Consider the following 22,974-nt stretch of genomic DNA (forward strand, 5'->3'; position numbering starts at 1 on the left):
AAAATATATAAAAAGCAAACCAAAAGAAACATTGTATAACAATAATGCTATTACTAAAGTTCCTTTTCACTCGGCTGCGAAGCTTCATTTGAATACTTACGGCAATATATTCAGTCAACTTTTGATAAACCTTGATGGTTGCCAAGAAAAGTGAGAGAGTTCCATTGAAAGGGAATGTGGTGCAAACAGCATATTCCATCTCTGGAAATGTTTCTTCTTTAAATCCATACTTCTCAAACTCCTTCGTCAGTTCTTCATTTTTTGGTGCTTGAGGATCATCAGAAAGGACTGAACCAACGCAATAACGTAGACTGTGAGGAGCCACCTTAAGAAAAAAGAAAGAAATGTGAAATTTTTTTGAATGTAACAACGTTCCAATAGATGTGTGGAGCCAAAATAACGTAGACTGTGTGAAGTCACCTTAAGAGAAAAGAAAGAGATGTGAATAAGTTGTGAATATAATAAGGTTCCAACAGATGTGTGGAGCCATAACAACGTAGGCTCTTTGGAGCCACCTTAAGAGAAAAGAAATAAATCTAATTAATTTTTGAGTGTAACAAGGCTCCAACTGATGTGTTCCTTAAAAAAAAGTTTGCACAACACCAGCATCTGGCAATACTAACTACAAAAGAGCGTTAACGCCACAAATCTTAAAAAAAAAAGCTTGAAATTCAAAAAGTAAATGCATTAAGTACTATCTTCATTATATTTCACAAAGTGGTGGTAACATGCAATTTTTTACAAGATAAAATACGCATAAAAATCAAAATTAGCAATAGTTTTTTTGTATTTTCTCCACTTTTGTTTTATAAGCATAATAATTTTACTTGATGCCAATTCCTATCTGTTTCAGCCACGATTGTCATTTTATAATACAAAATAACATTAAATCAATGACTTCAATTGCTTAAAAACCCACTAGATCTTATAATTTTTGTTAGAATGAGTCTCCGGCTTTTTAAAGCCCTATGACCTGTGTTACAACTAGTGAAAAAAAAGCTAAAACTTATGTGGTGTTCTCAGACATACTGGATTCTATTATATAATCGCCATCTACATTGCACCCTTTCATAGGATTTATTCCTCTTTACCCTAAAAGGTTACCATTTTCTCATTTTAACAGCTGTTAATAGGCAATGACAGTGAGGATAGGGGCGTCCCGGGGGGGGGGGGGACGCGCCACCCCCCAGCCTTTTTGGTATTTGGTAGAACTTTCGCCGAAGGTGAACACTTCCGCAGAAATTTTGCAAAATCGGCTGAAATTTATCAAAATTGATTTCTGCAGAAAATTCGGCATAAATCAGGTAGCGATTCGGTAAAATTTACGAAGATCGCCTTCTCAATGAAATGAGCCTCGGGGCACTCCTGAGTGAGGGTAATAGCATTAAAGTATCACTTAAAACATAAATGTACACAAAAAAAGTCCGTAAAAATATAGGATAAAACATAGATAAAACCTTCTTAAACAAAACTATTTTAAAGCCTATGCACTGTTGTTGACACGGATAGCTGTCAGTGGTGGTATTACGGATTATCTTGCTATAATTGATAGGTTAAACATAGATGAGACACTGTATATTAGTTTAAAAGTTATAAGGGATACTAAACTTCTAAATCCTTTGATTCATTGCTGGAATTTATAGCAATTACTAAGTGGGTGGACTAAAACCCGGTAGAGTCCAAAGGTGACTCACTAAAATCCACAAGGCATGTAGACTCAGGAGGTGTTCTCATGACCTGATGGGAGACAGCATATAATAAAATACTATAGCAAGGAGAAAAACAAACAAACTTCAGAAGAAGTATTCAATACCCAATATCAAGTGAAATATTATGACATTTATTAGGATAAAATTCTATTAATGGGTTATTCATTGATCAAATTTCAGCTACTAGGCTACAATTTTCCTGATGGGTGCCATCTCTCGGTACCACCCTGTGATGCTGTTTGTAGTGACAATTCTGGTTAGTTAGGCAAACTCATGAAATGCCCACCCCAATACCACTACAAGGCCAGACATGCATGGTTTCTCTTTCAGGGATAGGATGAAATACGACGCTTTTGGCTGAACAGACACCCACAGTCGTCTGAAAACACCAGAATAACTCCAAATTTTTATACACAGCATATCTCACTATGGACATTAGTACTAAAAACCAAATGGCCCATAGCTAATATACGCATGCACTACAAGAAACCTAGACTCCAGATTACAAATAAAGCAGAAAACCTGAAGAAAATTGCCTGTATTAGTTGTACCCATACCCAGCGCCTTGCCTAGAGGGGAGGGGGGCAACCAGGTCAACAGTCCCGGGCACAACAGCTAGGGGGAGGGTGCCACGGCTGGGAAATTGCCCCCTTTGATAAAATTGTTCACTTTGATTCTGATGTTTTTTCTTATATTTGAATCGTGAGGGGGGCCCTGTAATAAATTTTTCCATGGGCCCCACCAACCCTAGGAACGGCTCTGCCCATACCACCATTCCTACCCCAATCCTTTCTCCCTGTAAAATTTATGTTCTTTAATATCATTTCAGCCAATTCCTCCTATTAAATAATCACTGAAAAAATAGTTTCTCTCAACTCTTTCAGTTTCGAATCCTTACAAAAACTCAAAAAATTAAATACCTTCACTGCCCATTGGACAGATATAGAGACATGTCTTAAGCTCCTCATTCCCCAAACATGTTTCAGTATTATCAAGTTACAAAAATTTTCCCCTACCTGGGATCCTTGAAGTAAACATCCTCTTCACGTGCTTCCTTTACCCCTACATACAAAGCAGACTCAATTTAACATACAAGTCCAACGAGTCCAGAGGGACTCAAATTTACAGAGAAGATGAAAAAACAATAATGTAACAAATAATTCTGAAATTACTTTTATAAACAGCAAATAGCCAAGTAGCTATTATCCAATAGCCCATATAGACTCAAGTTTACAAAGAAAGGAACACGCAATAATACACCACTATGAATAGCCAATACTCCACATAGACTCAAGTTTACAAAGAAAACTAATAATTAAAAATGCACAACAGAACCAATGAATAATAAGCTTGCATTCCAAAATATCTTTTTAATTTAAATGATACCGGCAAGGCCGTACCCAGGAGGGGAGGGGGGGGGACCGAGGGTGAACCCCCCCCTGAAATTTTTGACCGACTAGTGAGAACGTAACAAAAATGCGTATAAACAAATTTTTGATGAGTTTTTAAAGTTTTTCTTTTGTAAGCCTACCATCCCGAAAAAAATACCCCTCCCCCAACCCGAATGAAAATCCTCAATACGCCCTTGGACCTTACTGATAGTCAATGAATAAAATTTTATAGAACTTTTTCAGTAAAATTGAAGGAGTTCCAAAGAGATCATTACAAAGTATCTATGGAAGTTGATTGTTGCTTTACTCTTTCAATCTAATAGGATTTGAACTTGATCCCCTTTTTGTTCTGTTATGAGAAATTGGGCATGAAATTTGCCTCAACTCTTCTCCTCCATCCATCTACAAGGACTTCCCTCCGTCTGCCTGTTTTAAATCCCAACTCCCATGAGAAGCAGCTGTGAAAGTACCAAAATGGCAGCAGTTTGCTCCAGGTCACAGTGTTATTCACGGATCTTTGTGCCGAGTGTTGTTCGTGCTTTCAATAATTCGTAGCTTGTGCGTTTTGATAACCTTTGTGCTCGTTGAAAAAATTTTTCTTGTGCTGGCCTTATCTTAATTTTATAGTATTTTCTATTTCAGACTAAAAGATATCATCTTTGGGCCATTTTTCGTGCTTCTAATAATTTTTAGCTTGTGTGTTTTGATAACTTTCGTGCTCTTTGAAAAATTATCTTGTATTGCCCATGTTTTAATTAACATAGTATTTATTATTTTTGACTAAAATATACTAGGTCAGGGCCAGTTTTCCTGATTTTAGTATTTCACAACTTGTGCGGTTTGATATAGTTCGTGCTCTTTGACAAATTTTTCTTGCTTGGACCATATTTTAACTATTATGTTATTTTTGACTAAAAGATACATTGTTTGGAGCATGCCTATTAAACTTGTTTTTAATAAATCTTTGGATTGAAATCACTTTTACAACCACAAAATAGCAAAGTATGTATTTGTCCACATGGGCTTAAGTTCACAAAGAAGAGAAAAAAGGCAACTAAACACCACAAAATTCTCGAAGTGATGACGATTTTTTGTAATGACAAATAAAACCATGACTCTTTGCCCTACGTGAAATAAAGAAGACGATGCTCATCACAATGACAGAGGATAGCAATGCTACTGCTCTCGGTGGCAGAAAAAGAACAATGATACTTTTAGAGATCACCAAAAAACCCATGAAAAAAAATATTTTTGGCAAACTTTCTGGAGACTTCTCAGCTAATAGTAACATAAATTGCATCGTCTGATGTTTCTTTATGTCATATGTCTATAGAAGCAGCTTTTATGTAATGTTTCTAACAGGGACAAGATACCTATATCAAACTCAAATTTTATCTTCTCAAGATTATTAAAACGTAATCTTAAACGGTCTTAAACATTTTCTTACCTGCTGTGGATGTGAATACCACCACTGACAGCTATCCGCGTCAACAACAGTGTATAGGCTTTAAAATAGTTTTGTTTAAGAAGGTTTTATCTATGTTTTATCCTATATTTTTACGGACTTTTTTTTGTGTACATTTATGTTTTAAGTGATACTTTAATGCTATTACCCTCACTCAGGAGTGCCCCGAGGCTCATTTCATTGAGAAGGCGATCTTCGTAAATTTTACCGAATCGCTACCTGATTTATGCCGAATTTTCTGCAGAAATAAAGAATTTTGCTAAATTTCACCCGATTTTGCAAAATTTCTGCCGAAATTTTCGCCTTCGGCGAAAATTTTACCGAATGCCAAACAGGCTGGGGGGTGGCGCGTCCCTCCCCCCCCCTCGGGCCGCCCCTATCCGCACTGTCCTTGCCTATTAACAGCTGTTAAAATGAGAAAATGGTAACCTTTTAGGGTAAAGAGGAATAAATCCTATGAAAGGGTGCAATGTGGATGGCGATTATATAATAGAATCGAGTATGTCTGAGAACACCACGTAAGTTTTAGTTTTTTTTTTACTAGTTGTCGCATAGGTCATAGGGCTGTAAAAAGCCGGAGACTCATTCTAACAAAAATTATAAGATCTAGTGGGTTTTTAAGCAATGGAAGTCATTGATTTAATGTTATTTTGTATTATAAATGACAATCGTGGCTGAAACAGATAGGATTGGCATCAAGTAAAACTATTATGGTTATAAAACAAAAGTGGAGAAAATACAAAAAAACTATTGCAAATTTTGATTTTTATGCGTATTTTATCTTGTAGAAAATTGCATGTTACCACCACTTTGTGAAAATATAATGAAAATAGTACTTGATGCATTTACTTTTTGAATTTCAAGCTTTTTTTTAAGATTTGTGGCGTTAACGCTCTTCTGTAGTTAGTATTGCCAGATGCTGGTGGTGTGCAAACTTCTTTTTAAGGAACACATCAGTTAGAGCCTTGTTACACTCAAAAATTAATTAGATTTATTTCTTTTCTCTTAAGGTGGCTCCAAAGAGCCTACGTTGTTGTGGCTCCACACATCTGTTGGAACCTTATTATATTCACAACTTATTCACATCTCTTTCTTTTCTCTTAAGGTGACTTCACACAGTCTACGTTATTTTGGCTCCACACATCTATTGGAACGTTGTTACATTCAAAAAAAAATTCACATTTCTTTCTTTTTTCTTAAGGTGGCTCCTCACAGTCTACGTTATTGCGTTGGTTCAGTCCTTTCTGATGATCCTCAAGCACCAAAAAATGAAGAACTGACGAAGGAGTTTGAGAAGTATGGATTTAAAGAAGAAACATTTCCAGAGATGGAATATGCTGTTTGCACCACATTCCCTTTCAATGGAACTCTCTCACTTTTCTTGGCAACCATCAAGGTTTATCAAAAGTTGACTGAATATATTGCCGTAAGTATTCAAATGAAGCTTCGCAGCCAAGTGAAAAGGAACTTTAGTAATTCACATTATTGTTATACAATGTTTCTTTTGGTTTGCTTTTTATATATTTTTTAACATATTTGTCATGGCGCAATGCCGCTAAAAACTTCTTTATGGGCACGTGTAATTTCTTTGTGTGTAGCCAGATAAAAAAAAGTTTCGCTGGGTGTTTAACCGAGCAGAGCTATTGAAAAAGGATTGCAGTGCCTTTCAAGACCGTATCCAGCATTTTTGTTCAGGGGAGTGGTAAAAACATTAGAAAGAGTATCAAAACCTAGAAAAAATTTTCCGGGGGTTTAAACCAGGGTACTTTCTATCCCCTAGACACAGATCTTGTGCCTATGCATTCCTTGAATGGAGAATAAAGTTGAATAGTCTCATTCCCAGTGTTTTCAGTGGCTTTTCCTCTCGTTCTCCTTTTTTGGATTGTCATGAAGACGCGTTCGCATAATCTTACCACCGGAATCAGATTCTGGGGAGGTGGTTTCTTGCTATAGGCTCGGAGCAGCACATGCCACCTGAAAATAACATTTGTAGTAGTACATTTTCATTCCAAAATAGTTATTTAATAGATCATTTTTTTTTGGAATTGCATAAAATTCGGTTGCTAGAAAGAAATTTGATGCTAAAACTATTTCATTTGAGACTGAAGATCGATTTTTCCATGTAAAAACGAAACTAAGATTCCACGAATATTACTACTCCACCAAATGATGTGACCGTGATCCACCGATGACAATGCCGTTTAAAATCTTCCTGATTCTTGGTAGAAAGTCCGTGTAAAGCTGTCATCCTCAGAGTTATCTACCAATTTTGTAACAAAAATTAGTTTTGGCATATTCTCTTTTGGTCAGGAGATGGTTTGGGAATTAGGCGGGTCTCCCCGAAAAAAAGGTAAAAATGGAAACACTGCCGCATGCAACTGAAACTATTCCCTTTTTTAAAGAATAAACTGGGTTATAAAGAGTAACTTAAAGGACGCTTCCAAGTTTCTGTTAAAAGTATAAAAAATTAAGTATTGATAGTCGATTTTTATAGGTAATTGTTTATAGACGTTTTTCTTTTCTTTTTCTGACCAGTCTTATCCAGTTCTTTTTTTGGCTGTGTTTGTTCCTAAGTTTAACCCAGAAATGCTAATTTGCCCCACATGGGCTTGTGATAGCCATTTTGCTAAGTTGTCATTTACTAAACAGCAATTAGAACTTTGGAAGCGACAGTGGTCAAATATGGCTCTGAAGCATGGGCGCTCCGACAAGCGGATGAAGATTTGCTAGATGCTTTCCAGTGAAATTGCTTACGGATTTTCTGGGTACCCGGTTGACTAGCCTTATTTCAAACAGTAGGCTGTTCGAAAAGTGTGGTTCAATCCCGCTTTCCAAGGCTATAATGAGAAAAAGGTTGAGATGGCACGTTCTGCGGATGAAGAATGACAGATCGCCGAAGATTGTCCTTTTTGGCCAACCGTCTAGGGCTAAACAGAAAGCAGGTCGTCAGCGGTTGGTGCGGGAGGATGTCATAAAGAAACATTTAAGGGAAACGGGAACATCATGGGAGGGTCTAAAGAGGGAGGCTTTCAATAGATTGGGACGGAGGAGGAGCGTGCGTACCTGTGTTGGCCTCAGGTGGCTTGGTGCCGCGGTGAGTTGTTAGTAGTAGTATTATTACTAAAATATCACAAGCAGCAGTATAACCTGTCAGTGGTGGTGCTGTTTTGAAATGAATTTTCTGAGTTTTAAGAACTATAAAATTGTAATATGAACAAAAAGGAAAATTCCAATTTTTATGAGTAGCAGAAGATTTTTTTTTACTTTTTTGTCTATTTGGAGATAGAATATGTTTACTTTAAAGCTTTTTTTTAATGCTTTTACACTGTCGTTGCTGATATGTTCTAGTTCTGTACTGATAAAATTCGCTTTTCAGCAGGTTTTCATAAAAACATTTCAGCAAAATCTTTTTGGTTAGATTTATAAATTCATAAGGCTCCTGGTCTCGGTCTCTTGATCTGTTTGCTTCTTCTGATATTTTTAACCTTTGTTCCTATAATAGGTTTGTCAAAATTAGAATTGGTTTAAGATCAGGGTCTAAAACACAAAGCCCAACCCAACAGCCCTATCATGCTTCACCCGACCTCTTCACCCTTGTTGACTTCATAAATATAGACATATTGAGTTTTTTTTTTTTCCTCTTGATTGCAGGGGAATGATTTAGGGAGGGGTCTTTAATTACCAAATGACTAAGTGGAGTAAAAAGACATAAGTACACTTTTGCAACACTATGTTTGATTTTCACCTAGGTTTTATTCAAGGGTTGTTAAAGATGCTAATTTTAATTCCAATCTATATATGATATAACTATATTTTATTATTTTTATATATTTATAATTATAATTGTAATAATTATAATGCGGATCTAAAACTACAATTTTACCCTCATATTGTCTACATGTTGTCTGGCAATATATAGCCTTCATATTGTTGCCCTCTGTTGGGAAATATGTAGCCCTCTATTTTACACTGATATTGTCTGGCAAGGAACCCAAATAATGCGAAAAACCCATTTTTAAAACAAAGACTACAGGGATAAATGTTAGCAGAACAGTGAGAATGCTATATCTTGACAAATCAGGGTTGGGCAAATCTTCTGGAATACGGGCAGAGGACCCTAGGGACTTAGGGCCCTGGAAAACGAGCTGTTTTTACTCTTTTTAATTCAAAAATTTCTATGCGGTTTTTTAATGAGACTTACAGAATATTGTTTTGCAGGATTTCCATCCTTCTTTTTTTTTTAGGAAAGAGACCTAACAGCTCACCCAGTGATTGAAATTTATGAGCCAAACCAGATTAAATATTTTGTGCCTTTGTCCAGACAGGAGGAGTTTTATGTTCCAGAAGCTTTGGAAGTTGAAGAAGAAATTTTGAATTCGGAATCAGATATCCCATCTGAAAAAGAAGGTAAGAAACTTTTTCTTCTTCTTCTTTTTTTGGTTGTTTGGAGGCACTAATGGCTAATCTCCATGCAATTCTGGAAGCTAAGATCAAATTCCAAGTCTCGTATTGCCTAGCAGATATCAGTCTCACCGTGCCACTACATGACAGTTAGGAACTTCTTCTACACCTGTTTTCGAAAAGGAGATGCTTTCGCAAAACTTCGTCACCGTGTTCTGCAGTTGAGTGTTACAATTAATTTTGAACTCTCTGTCCCATATCACCAAGCTGAGATAAATCCCACTGTGCCACTACAGGACAGGAAGGAACTTTACAGATTGTGCCAAGTTTTTCTATATGGTTAAAAATAATTGCACCTGAAGTTTGACACGGAAAATCCTTATTCAATTATTGTTAATTTTTTTTTATTTAGATTAAGGCTTTAATTTCGTCAACCAATTTGGCCACTGAAGGTGCATCATCTCCATGCTATAGAAGTCTTTTACTGTCACTGTTTACGAAAAATCCTGCGGAGTCAATACTCCGACATAATCTCAAATGCCGATTTACATCACTGCTCTTGTAACATCCAACCCACAGCCACGATTGTCAAACAGAGAAGACTGCATTGGCGTGGCCATGTCCTGAGAAGATCCAATGACCGCATCGTCAAGCAACTTCTCCTAGCTTCTCCTCTGTCAGATTGGCGGAGACGTCCTGGCTTTCAATTGAAGGATTGGTTGGCAACTGTCAAAAATGACCTTGATGCCATTGGTGAATTTCGGAAGTTTAGCAGAAAAGGGGAGAGCTGCTGGCCCCTGTTTTCTGAAGAGCTGGCACTAGATCGCGACAAATGGGAATCAACCATGCGGAGTCTCCTAAATGCCTGGTTAGGTGTTCATGTCTGGTCCCGCAGCAAGTACAAGTAAGTAACCGCATTGGCCGGTCATAACAAAGAATAAAAAAATTAAAGAAATGGAGATCGAGAATGGAGGGTTTTCAGGTCAACGTATTGAACCAGAACAGTGTTTTCTGTTAGTCGTGGATGTTGATGTGTTGGTCGCTTTTTGAAGTTAAGTTTTTCTGGCTTTTGAAATTTTTCTTTTTGTCGATTTTCCATTCTGACTACAATAGAAACAATTTTTTTTTCAGGTTCAGATTCTTTATTTATAAACTAAATACAACTACAATAAGGGTATGCCCGGCTGAGAGTCTAGCTTGTGTTACATGTTATTTGATAATCTATATAAGAAATAAAACATCATATTTCTGCTTGGGTTTCTGTTGGGTTTCTTTTTACTAGGAGATTTTAACGCCCAGGTCGGCAGAAATAGGGATAGATGGTATCCTAGCCTAGGTAAATTTGGCGTAGGAAAAGAAAACAGTAATGGATACAGACTTTTGCAATTTTGTAGGTATAACAATCTAGTTATAACCAACACGGTGCTCATAAGTTAACATGGTATTCACGTGATGGTAAGACAGCAAACCTTATTGATTATGTTATAGTAAACCGAACACTGGCAGGATCAATACAGGATACTAGAATATATAGGAGTGCTCTTATTGATGTTAAAAGTAAAGATAACCATATGGTAGTATTAAGGGTTAATTTAAAGCTCAAAGTTCGGAAGGGGAACTACCTCCCGGGAAGTTATGGTGTTGGTAGACTCCAGGATGAGAATTTAAGAGAAACTTTCCAAGAATAGTTGAATACTAAACTAGAGAGTTTAAAATTTGATAATGTGGAAGATGGTTGGAATAATTTTAGAAAAATAATTTGTGAAGTTGCTGAAGGTGTCGTAGGGAAGAAAGCTGGGACTGCAGCTAAGAATATTAGTGAAAAAGATTTGTTTAATAAAAAGGAGAAAGGACTTGTACAAGAATTATCTGAGTGATAGATCATTGAAAACCAAAGGAATGTAAAGAAAAGAAAGATAACATTAAAATATGAACTAAGGAGGCGTTAAGTAGAGGCCATAGATAAAATTGCCGAGGATCTGGAAGATACAACTAGACGGCATAATAGTAAAATATTGTACTGGTATGTTAATAAATTGAAAGGGAGTAGTCAATCCGGACTTGGCCCAGTTAAAGATAGGAATGGGGCCACAATTAGCGATAAGGAAAGAATTAAAGAGAGACGGGCAGAACATTTTGAGAATTTGCTAAACCGAGATAGATTGCAGGAAAAGATATAAAGGAAAATGAAAAAGTTTGTGATATCTTGGATGTGAAGGAAGATTTGTTTTGCGAGGAAGAATTAACGACAGTACTAAAAGGATTAAAAAATAATAAGGCTCCAGGTGCTGATAGGGTAGTAAATGAGTCTCTTAAATATGGTAGCTCTGAGGTCAGAAATAAGTTACTGAAGATTATGAATGTGATTTTTGAAAAAGGGGAAGTACCAAATGATTTTAGTAAAACCTTAATTAAGCCACTTTATAAGAAAGGTAATAAAAGGGAGTTTGGTAATTATCGAGGCATTGGTCTTGTCAGGTAGCAAATTACTTAGTAATATGATACTTTTTAGACTAAGAGATGCCGTAGACAAAGTTTTAAGAGAAGAACAGTGCGGTTTTAGAAAATGTTGAGGATGCGTCGACTAAATTTGCATTCTTAGGTTAATAATCGAGAAGTGCCTGAGTTGTCAAACACCTTTGGTCCTTAGTTTTATAGATTATGAGTAAGTGTTAGCAAAGGTTTAATCCTTGTATGGTATACCAGACAAATACATTAAAGTGATTAGTACTATGTACAAGATTAACACTGCTGCGGCTAAGGTAGGAAATGAGGTTAGCAGCTGGTTTTGTATTAAATCAGGAGTTAAGCAGGGTTGTGTTGTATTCCTCTTTATATGGATTATTTTGATGGACTTTGTATCAAGGAGCGCAGGAAAGGCAATGGGAGAGCACAGAATCAAATGGGGAGGAAAAAGTCTCCTGGACTTAGATTATGCTTATGATTTAAGCATCCTAGAGGGAAAGTGTGAGCAAAATGAATGTACTTTTAGAGGTTCTGTGATTTCAGGGTGCTATAATAGGTTTGAAAATTAATGCTATGAAGACTAAGTCGCAAAGGCTATGATTAAGTGAAGCTAAAAAGGTGACGTTGGGTAATGAAAATATTGATCAAGTGGGCAGCTTCACTTACCTTGGTAGTATTATCAGTAAAGATGGTGGGAGCAGTGCAAATGTTAAAAGTAGAATAGCGAAGGCTCAGGATGTTTTTTTACAATTAAAAAAACTTTGGAAGAATAGGAAGATAAGTCTGCAAACCAAGATTAGAATATTAGAAGCTACAGTGATGACAGTAGTCATATATGGCTCTGAAGCATGGATGCTTCGAAAAGTGGATGAAGATTTGCTAGATGTTTTCCAGAGAAATTGCTTAAGCATCGTTTTGGGTACCTGGCTGACTGACCGTATTTCAAACAATAGGCTGTACGAAAAATGTGGTTCAATAGCACTCTCTAGGGCTATAATGAAAGAAAGGTTGAGATGGCTAAGGCACGTTGTGCGGATGAAATATGACAGATTGCCGAAGATTGTTCTTTTCGGCCAACCGTCTAGGGCTAAACGGAAAGCAGGTGGTCCTCGTCTAGGGTGGGAGGATGTCATAAAGAAAGATTTAAAGGAAAAGGGAACTCCATGGGAGGGTGAAAAGACGAAGGCTTTGAATAGATTGGGATGGAGGAGGAGCGTGCGTAGCTGTGTTGGCGTCAGGCGGCTTGGTGCTTCGGTGCGTTGATAGTAGTAGTATAAGAAATGCCCTAAAAATAAGGATGATTTAAGGTTTCTAGGGAGAGTGGCCTGTGAAATTCTTGTATATTAGGATGTCTAAGATATCTTTCATGATGAAAATCTTAGGCAAAATGGATAAAAATAACACAGAGGAGTTGCAGTAGGTACAGTTTTGATAGCTCTGTATGGTTAACTCCCATTGATATCAAAGAGGGGTCGCAGTAGGTCGAGTACGGTTTTGATAGCTCTTTATTAACTCTCGTTGATAACACAGAGGGTTCGCTGTAGGTCGAGTACAGTTTTGATAACTCTTTATGGTTAACTCTCGTTGGTATCACCGAGGGGTCGTAGTAGGTTGGGTACAGTTTTGATAGCTCTTTATTGTCAAATCCCGTTTGTATCAAAAAGGGGTTGCAGTAGGTCGAGTACAGTTTTTATAGCTCTTTATGGTTATCTCCCGTTGGCAACACAGAGGAATTGCAGTAGGTCGAGTACAGTTTTGATAGCTCTTTATGATCAACTCCCGCTGGTATCGCAGAGGGGTTGTAGTAGGTCGAGTATAGTTTTGATAGCTCTGAATGGTTAACTCCTGTTGGTATCACAGAAGGGTCGCAGTAGGTCGGATACAGTTTTGATAGCTCTTTGGTTAACTCCCGTTGGTAACAAAGAGGAGTTGTTATATGTTGGGCACAGTTTTGATAGCTCTTTATGGTTAACTCTTGTTGGTAAAACCGGGGGTCGTAGTAGGTTGAGTACAGTTTTGAGAGCTCTTTGCGGTTAACTCCCGTTGGTATCACAGAGGATTCGCAGTAGGTCGGATACGGTTTTGATACCTCTTTACGGCTAACTCCCGTTGGTAACACAGAGGGGTTGCTGTAGGTCGGTTACATTTTTAATAGCTCTTTACGGTTAACTCCCGTTGGTATCACAGAGGGGTCGCAGTAGGTCGGGCACAGTAGTATGTTGGGTATAGTTTTGATAACTCTTTATGGTAAACTTGTGTTGGTAACACAGAGGGATCGCAGTAGGTCGAGTACAGTTTTGATAGCTGCTTATGGTTAACTCCCGTCAGTATCATAGAGGGGTCGCAGTAGGTCGGGTACAGTTTTAATAGCTCTTTATGGTTAACTACCGTTGGTAACACGGAAGGTTCGCTGAAGGTCGAGTACAGTTTTGATAGCTCTTTACGGTTAACTCCCGTTGGTATCACAGAGGGGTTGCAGTAGGTCGGGTACAGTTTTGATAGCTCTTTGGTTAACTCCCGTTGGTAATACAGAGGAGTTGCAGTATGTTGGGCACAGTTATGATAGCTCTTTATGGTTAACTCTGGTTGGTAACAGTAAAGAGTGTCCAAACTGTGACCAATGAGTTATCCAAACTGTACCCGACCTAATGCGACCCCTCTGTCATACCAACGGCAGTTAACCACATAGCGCTATCAAAACTGTACCCAACCTATTGCGACCCCTCTGTGATACCAATGAGAGTTAACCATAAAGAGCTATCAAAACTGAACTCGACCTACTGCGACCCCTCTGTGTTGCCAACAAGAGTTAACCATAAAGAGCTATCAAAACTGTATCCAGCCTACCGCGGCTCTTCTGTGATACCAACGGGAGTTAACCATACACAAATAGTAGCCTTTTCTAGAAAAAAAAATCATTCTACTTGTTAGTTTTAATGAAAAACAACATATTGTATTCTATTATTTTGCTATCTAAAATACGGGCAAACTCTTCTATTTGACCATTTGAATTACTGAGGGAATACTGAATCACAAATTTCCCAAGTGCAGAGACATAAGTGGGAATAATGTTCTGAGATACTAACCTTTCCTAGCGAAAACATATCTGTCTACTTGTTGATTTGAACGAAAGCATTTTATTCTGTATTGTACTAACTTTAAGGTTATTCGATACTTTAAAAATCATTTTGCGAGCCTCAGCGTCGGTTTGCCGTCTTAAAGACGAAGGACCCATTAGTGGATTTTCCCAGCACTACGGGAAACTCCCAAAGCTGCAAAATTGCTCAAACGATATATCCTTAAAATTCTGCTATAAACTACTAAGAATCTTGAATTGTTTCAGCAGTTCAAAAAAGCTACCGAGAGGCTGGTTTATATCGAAGAAAGATATAATCTTTAACCAATTGTTAAGCGAGGCGCTGTCTATTTGATGTACATATAGCATAAATAATATGTCCCCTCTGCTGGTTAGGCTATCAGCAGTGGCAGATCCAGGGGGCGAGGGGGTGAGCGCCCCCTAACGTAGTCTAAAGTAAATTAAGTATTCACTTAATTAACGCAAGTTAGCGTTAATTTAACTTGCCGCTGACGGCAAGTTATCAACCTATTCCACCCCCCCTCTAAAAAAAGTCCTGGATCCGCCCTTGGCCATCAGTCAAAGCGGGTTGTACTACAGGGAACTTCCAAAATTGTCAAATTGCTCAAATGATATACCCTTAAAGTTCTGCTATAAACTACTTAGAATCTTGAATGTTTCAGCAGTTCAAAAAAGCTAACGAGAGACTGGTTTATATTGAAGAAAGTTATAATCTTTGACCAATTGTTAAGCGAAGCGCTGTCTGTTTAATGCACATATAGCATAAATAATATGTCCCCTGTGTTGGTAGGGCTATCAGTCAAAGTGGGTAGTAGTACAGGGAACTTCTAAAGCTGTTAAATTGCTCAAATGATATTTACTTTGAGCTGATTTTTAACGTTTTCGTAACAGGTGTGCTTGAACATTTTTAGGGACTACCCTTTCTAAACTTAAAAAGAAAATTCTGTTCCTTTAACCGAAAAAACAAATTCACGCTTTCTAATGATTTAAGGCTCATTAAATCTAAAAATCTATATCCTCGGTACAAAGCAGGAGAAGTTAAATGGTTTTTCTAAGATCTCTGGGAAAGTAGATGTTGGCTTTTAGTTTTTCGGAACTTTTGTTCAAGCTCTACAAGTTATGGCAAGACCATACCAGACCATACATTGCCTTAATACAGACGAATAATTCTGGATATGATCAAATATTTTACTGAGAGAAAACTGAATGATAAATGCAGAGAGGTAAAGGGATTAGCAACGTGCTAACCACACACACACGTGCCAACCAACCACACAACAAGTCAATTAAGCAGCGTTAAATCAACACAATTCGTAATCCAATATATTATATTATACATTAGTAATACATTATATATTATACATTATATATTATATATTATATATAATGCATTAGTAAATTATATGTTAATTATGTTATGAATCCTATTATTATGTACTTATTTATACATAAACAAATAGTACATCTATTTTACTGATTGTGATAAACGTTTTTAATCAATGGCTGATATTAACTCTTAATGTATTGTTAACAGAAGAGTGTTCCCTGCAGGGTTGCCACCCGGTGAGAGAAAAAAATCACTAGATTCTTAAAAAAAAAATCCCTAAATCAGCACGTAAATCACTAGATTATTGACTAGAAATCACTAGAATTATAATGCTCTTTGTCATTGTAATTAATATTTGTTTTGTTTCTTTACCATGTTCTGTACAGGCACACCTACAGGAAGGGGGTAAAATTACCCCCTACATGTAGAAAAATTCCCTTTAGATTGATGTTTTGTTTTTTTCTTAAGTGAAAATTACCCTTTTAAATTGTGAGAAATTCCTTTTTGTATCTTTATGCAGAAAATAGAACAAAGTTCTTGCTTCCTCCATGTATGTTCCCGAATTGGTTTCCTTGGTTTATACTCCGAAGGCTGAGAATTGGTTTTCACTGATCTAATCGAAGTATTTGCTTTTTCTTTTTAATTTTTTTTCCTTGTCGGTACGAACCCCAGTTTTTCCCCAAAAAATATGGAAACTATTTTTCTTTTTATTCTAATTGATCTAGTATAATTTCTAGTACACCAGCAACAATTTTGAAAATGGCTATTTATAACTCCATGGAAAAAATGTGTCCCACTCTTCACAAATTTCGATAAGCATCGGTCTTACTGCTTCCTAAAAATAAAGAGGCACTTGTTAATTATATGGAACTCACCCACGAAGTAAAGTTATGTTAATCCTAATGAAATATGCCAAAATATGATGAAAATGTAATACTTTAGTTTATATTATAATATAATTTGGGCTATATATTTGTACATTAGGGGAGTGTGGGGGTAAAGTAACCTAACATAACCTTACCCCCACCCCCCTAATGTGCCAATATATAGCCCAAGTTATAAAAGTCGAGTGCATTCTGTCACCCGTTATTTGTCTTTGTGGCTATGAAACTGGTTTTCGTAGTTCGTACATTATTCTTCTTATCGTTAGCATACTTTCAATTCCTAGACCTATTCTCGGGGGCTACGTGGATCATGTTAATTCTTAAGATATAGTTTTGGAACCTTTCAATTATACAAAACAAAACGTCTATCTCCAATTTTTGATAGAACAATTTTTGGGAAAAAAGGAACGTGACAGGGGGGATAGTAACTGTTTGATCTTTTTTGTCGAATAAAAGGTATACAATAAATTTCAACTTCCGTTCAAATGAGTCCTCTCCTAATGTTCTTGATCCATTGATTCGATACGATTCCCCTTGGGAAAAAAAAGATATTAACACGCATCCGTGATTTTGTTTCTGGCAAATAATACAAAATTCAACCCTTTTGCAGATAGGGGCTTGAAACCTCTACAGTAGGGTTCTCTGATGCGACGAATCTAATGGTTTGATTTTAATTCAAATTCTTTCACTTTTATTGGGTGTTTCCTCCCTCTTTCAAAAATCAGGCAAATTTTCACAGTTTCTTACCGTTTTATCAGTAAAACTAAGCTTAATGAATCTTGTATATTTGGAATCAACTTAATAAACCAATTATATATTGATTGATATCAAAATTCCGTTTCTTGAATTTTGTTTACTATTCAGCCTTGTAGCTTCATTCTTACAGTTAGTTACCACAAACTATTTGATAAATTAGCACATAAATCCAAAAACTTAAAGAATAGGACGCTATCTGCTCTTATTAGGTGTTTCAATTACAAATAAGAGAATTTGGAGAAGCACTGGAGTTTCGATTAGATATTAGAAATAGAAATTAAAATCATTCCCCCTTACTCCCAACCGACTTCAATCATCAAACTACAATCGATTTAATCTATCTAGTTATATTACAAATCCTATTATAAAATAAAAACACAGTGTCCTATTTTCTTTTTCAATGATTTCTTTTTTTAATTTAGAAAATTACATTTAATGTACACCTAGCTTCTTATGTTTTAATGAGTCCATTTCTGTTATATTTGGAGATGTAGAGGGTGTATTCATATCCACCATTCACTCCACTTTCAGATGATGTAACAGAAGAAAATCTAATTCAGAACTGATAGATTACAGAGAAAAAAAACAACATAAATATGAAGACAAAAATTCCACCTGAGCAAATGTTGTAAAATAGAAAATATAGAACATTTTTGCAATTTTTCGATTAAATAGTTCGTCTATTATGTTGATGATAACACCCTGGGGTCATATCTGATATGGAAACATGGTGGGAAATCGGGAGTTTCAAAGGCGGTATATTTGCATAAATGCTAATCTGGAATATATTAGTATATCTGGAATACACTAGTTTTAGAACGAAAATCACTATAAATCACTAGCTAAAAAAAAATCGCTAGGCAACATAAAAAATCACTAGACATAGGGATAAATCACAAGGGGTGGCAACCCTGGTTCCCTACCGGGTTTGTGTGGCATGCTTCTGCTGGCTTCACTTGATAAGGTTGGTAGCTCAGGCCTTCGATCCTCATGAATTGGCTTCGGGCGACGCCCGCTCTCGTCATTGTGATGTCACATTTTCGATCAACAAAATGAAGCTAATGTCATGGTTTCAAAATCATCCCCTTTTATTATCTTCAGCGTTGCCAATGCGGTACATTTGAAATTTTTTTGGTACAATCCAATTTTAACGTCGTTCACATCTCATGAACGACGTTATTGGCGAAGTTGGTTTCGAAGATCTATGCGAAATCATCAAGAAGCGGAGATTCTCGATAATAGCTGATGAAAGCACAGACTTGAGTAACACAAAGAGCCTGGTTATAGTTGTTCGCCATCTTGATCTGAATGGTATTGATCTAGAAGACAGCTTTTCTGTAAGAGACTCATGAGACTTATAGAAGTTCAGCAATGCATAGCCGAAGATATTTACCCGGCCATAAGTAAACTACTTTTTCAAGAAATTGGAGTTCCAAAGGCAAACCTAATAGGATTTGCCGCAAACAACGCTTCGTTTGTGATGAAGGAGCAAGGTGGTGTTTAGGCGAAGCTGTCAGAAGACTGCTCAAGTTTTTTGTACTTGGTTGTTCATGCCATTCCATTCACATATGTGCTAGTGCTGCCGGCAAACAATTTCCAAAAGAAATTGAAGATCTTTGTCAGCATGTATATGGCTATATTTGTCACAGCCCAAAACGGGCCAGTGAGATATTAGGATTACAAAAGTAAACGTAATTGAAAGAACATCGAAATCTTACACTAATTGCAAATTGGTGGCTCTCCAAGTACACCGGTGTAGCTTAATATTTGGAGCAGTTGGAATGCTTGATCTTTTTCTTAAGTGCAAAGACTCTCAAAGAGACCAACAAGCCGAGAGAAGCCATTGCCATACTGAGAAATCTGCTGTCACCGGTTTTCAAAGCTTACTTTGCTCCTCTGGCGTATATTTTGCAAATATATCGAAGACCTAAACAAGCAATTTCATGCAGAAGACACCCAGATTCATCTTGTTTTTGATTGATCTTCTGAAGTGTACAAGACAATAGCATCCCATTTTTTTTTGCCTAGTTATACCAAAGAAAGTGATTCCCACCTCATAAGCCCACATGACACCAGCTACGACGTTGATGTCAAGGACGTGGAATGTGGGGGCCGACTGGAAGTGATTTTTGCAAAGAAAAGGTATCTCTATCTGCTGCAGTTGAGTTTAAAAAAGAGTGTAGGAAATTTTTGATCGTGTTCTGTGATGAGATGAGGAAGCGTTTTTTCAACTTCAAGTGTTCATCGGTAAGGAACTTTGATAGGCTTCATCTACTCTATGCTATGGGAGTAGAGTAAAATCACCCAAACCTAGCACCGCCTCTGGCTCAGTTTCTGAATTTACTGAGTGACAATGACCTGGAAGATATCGTCCAAGAGTGGAAGAGATTACCCTTTTGCTCTGAGCTTGGTTCTTCGATTCACTCAGGTCCAGCCATGTTTTGGACTCGGGTTTACAGGCAAAAGATGTTAATGGGTTAAAGCGTTTTTGTTCTGCTCGGGCGTTTCACTTTAAACCTACTTGTTCTCCCACACGCTTCCGCTGCTACTGACCGAACTTTCTCAGCTGTCAATCTGAACAAAACCAGCATTAGAAATCGTCTCGGGTTCACCACCTTGAACGGGCTTCTCAGTGCAAAACGGATCGTCTCAAAGAATTGAAAACCACCCTTGAATATGGTTCTGCATCCAATGTGGAAAAACTGAGGAAGGGGATATGAAACAGTTGGGCTACAAGAAGAAACAGCAAAAAAAAAATGATCAACTAGTACAAATGTTCCTTTTTTTAATGTTACAATTTTATTACCTGTGTACGGTTTAGCCTGATTTTTTTTTCTGCAATATAGTTTAAATACTTCTGTTAAATTAATTTAGTTCTGAATAGTAGAATCGACCAAGAACTTACGTAGAATGACGAGTGAATTATGTGGTCAACCTGTAACTCGCCGGTGGGTAGCCTAGTCTGTGGACCTATGGGAATCTGTGGTGATAGTCACTTTCATGGCGTGATTGCTGATATGTTTTTTTTGTAGCTTCTGGCGCTCGTCATTCATCCTATAGGTGGATTATAAGTTGTTGACACTATGTTATTGGCTTTCTTACTTTATCCGTTAATCGCCTTAATGCCCAAAATTTCGAAAGAAAGGATTAATCCCAACAATCAGCTTCCAGAACGCTTTCAGAAAATTTTACTGAAACCTTCTGCTAAAATGCTTTTAGCGGTTTGGTACTGCTATATTGTTAAGCGGAGAAAGTCTATAGAAGCATTCTTCATATTTCAATATACGAGGTTGCTACTGCCTTGGGTTTATTTTTCCTGCTCTTACCCTAGAACCTATCCTCAGTTTTTAGCGAAATCAATTAAACATAACTACCGGCGAGCGTCGCAAAGCGACGCGAGTGGCGAAATTTTAACCTACTGTCAGAAGGTACAAATTAATCTCTTGTGGTACAACTTTGGTTGGAAAACTGGTACAATTTATCTCAAAGCGTTGGCAACGCTGATTATCTCATTAAACATTCGTGGCAACGAGCTGTAAGTATGGATCGACGCGGCTCAATAGTAACCGAAACTCTAAAAAACGAAATTTTGATACGAATAGATTTATCCAAAGAATCGGCTTATTATGGTGATTCCGAATATTTAAGTTTTGTATGCTTAGTTCTAGCCATGAAAGGCGTATGAGCCTTAGAAAATTTGTATGTTTTAAAAAAAGGGGAAAAACACCCCCTAAAAGTCACAGAATCTTAATGAAAATCACGCCATCAGATCTAGCGTATCAGAGAACCCTAATGTAGAAATTTCATGTTCCTATCTGCAAAAATGTGGAATTTCGTATTTTTGGACAGAAGAAAGATCACGGATGCATGTTTATTTGTTTGTTTGCTGTTTTTTTCTGTCTTTTTTCCCCAGGGGTGGTCGAATCGACCCATTGATCCTAGAATATTGGGAGGGGACTTGTTCGAATGGAAATTAAAAGCTCTTGTGCCCTTTTTAAGTGACCAAAATGATTGGAGAGCAACTAGGTCCCCTCCTACGCCCCTTTTTTTTCTCCAAAATCGTCCGATCAAAATTTTGAGATAGCCATTGTGTTCAGCATTGTTGAATATTTATGCCTTTGGAGATACCAAGACCCCCATAACACCTGGGGAAAGGTCTTTAAGCTACAAACTTTGCCCATTGTTTATTTATAGCATAGTATTTGTTATTGGGAAGTATGTATACATTTTTTGGGTAAGGGGGACGAATGTTATGCTATGGGGATTTTCCACGGGGAGAAGTTTCCAGGGGATGAACTTTTCAGGTGAATTTTTTCACTGGGGGAATTTGCAAAAATTTTATACGAAATTCTTCTTATATCTTACTTTCTCTTTGCCGACTCAATTTTACGCGTCGAGATATTAAGGGTAATTGTACTGGGTGAATTTGCACCGGGATTCAATTGTCTAAAGGATATTTCCACGGAGAGGGTTATTTTTTAGTTGTTGTGGAGCAAGATTTTCTGGCATTATTTAAAAAACAAACAGAAATTAAATAAAAAAAACGATTTGTTGCAACTGAAAGTAAGGAGCAACATCAAAACTTAAAACGATCATTTCTGTTCGTTTTAAGGTTTAGTGATGCTTTTCACTTTCAGTAGAAGCAACTTGTTTTTTTTTTAAATTTATTATTATGACGTCATTTTCTTATATATGTGTAATATAGAATAAACTAAATTTTGTCTTGATGTTCCAAAAACATTTCCTTGAATTCTTATTTTATTTATGCTTGTTGTTTTAGTTAGTCAGATTTGTTATTGTGACGCTATATTTTTGTGTTTTTGTGCAAAATAATTAAATCTAATCTGAGGGTTCATTCTATATTTATTAGTTTTATTTTATATATAAGTTTATAAATTATAAAATTTAATTAATTTATTTTATACTTACATTTATTTGTTTTAGTTTATCAGACTTGTTCTTGTGACGCTGTATTTTTGTATATGTGTGCAAAACAAAATAAATCTAACCTGGTGGTTCTAGAAGTATATCCTTTTATCCTTAGCCTAATCTATAGGATTAATTTCTGACTTAGTCAGGAGGTTTAGAGTTTGTTGCTGAAAGTTTGATCCCCTAAGCAGAGGAAGTTAATAAAGACATAGCTGTGTGAATGTCTAAATAAATTGCTTTTCTGATTTTTGAATTCAATTGATTTGTTTTTTTATTTCAGGTGAGGATCAGGTATTACCTTGTGCACCTAGTTCAAAAGAAGAAAGTTGAAAATGGAAGTGAAAATTCCGAAAGTTCTTATGAAAAGGTCAGCGAAGCTATTGACGAAGAGTAATGCACAGTTTGCTATCGTTTGTTGATGTAGTTCCATGGCTTGTGAGCCGATTCCTTATACTAAAATCTGTTTCTTCTTATATTTTCAGTTATTTTATGCTTTTATTTGATTCTTTTGTGGGCAGAAATTTTGATTATACTTACTTGTCCATAAGT

The 22,974-nt window shown here is 36.8% G+C and overlaps 1 protein-coding gene across 1 annotated transcript; it reads left to right on the plus strand.

Moving 5' to 3' along the window:
• The first annotated feature begins 1,911 nt into the window (after nucleotides 1–1,911).
• Nucleotides 1,912–22,808, plus strand: LOC148948424 (testis-expressed protein 264-like). The gene is made up of 4 exons (XM_089094921.1): nucleotides 1,912–1,965; nucleotides 5,767–5,991; nucleotides 8,810–8,972; nucleotides 22,706–22,808. Exons 1-4 carry the CDS (start codon nucleotides 1,912–1,914, stop codon nucleotides 22,753–22,755), a joined length of 492 nt encoding a protein of 163 aa, XP_088951047.1. The 3' UTR covers nucleotides 22,756–22,808.
• The last annotated feature ends 166 nt before the right edge of the window (nucleotides 22,809–22,974 follow it).

The sequence above is a fragment of the Artemia sp. Qi Xiang Cuo genome, chromosome 9 (assembly GCF_049724085.1).
Source record: "Artemia sp. Qi Xiang Cuo chromosome 9, ASM4972408v1, whole genome shotgun sequence".
Lineage (NCBI taxonomy): Eukaryota > Metazoa > Arthropoda > Branchiopoda > Anostraca > Artemiidae > Artemia > Artemia sp. Qi Xiang Cuo.

Excerpts from the sequence above, each read along its gene's own strand:
- LOC148948424 (XM_089094921.1), top strand. The coding sequence starts at position 1,912 with ATGGGTGCCATCTCTCGGTACCACCCTGTGATGCTGTTTGTAGTGACA. Across the intron at positions 5,992-8,809 it reads AGTTGACTGAATATATTGCC|GAAAGAGACCTAACAGCTCA; the intron begins GTAAGTATTCAA and ends TTTTTTTTTTAG. Across the intron at positions 8,973-22,705 it reads TATCCCATCTGAAAAAGAAG|GTGAGGATCAGGTATTACCT; the intron begins GTAAGAAACTTT and ends TTTTTATTTCAG.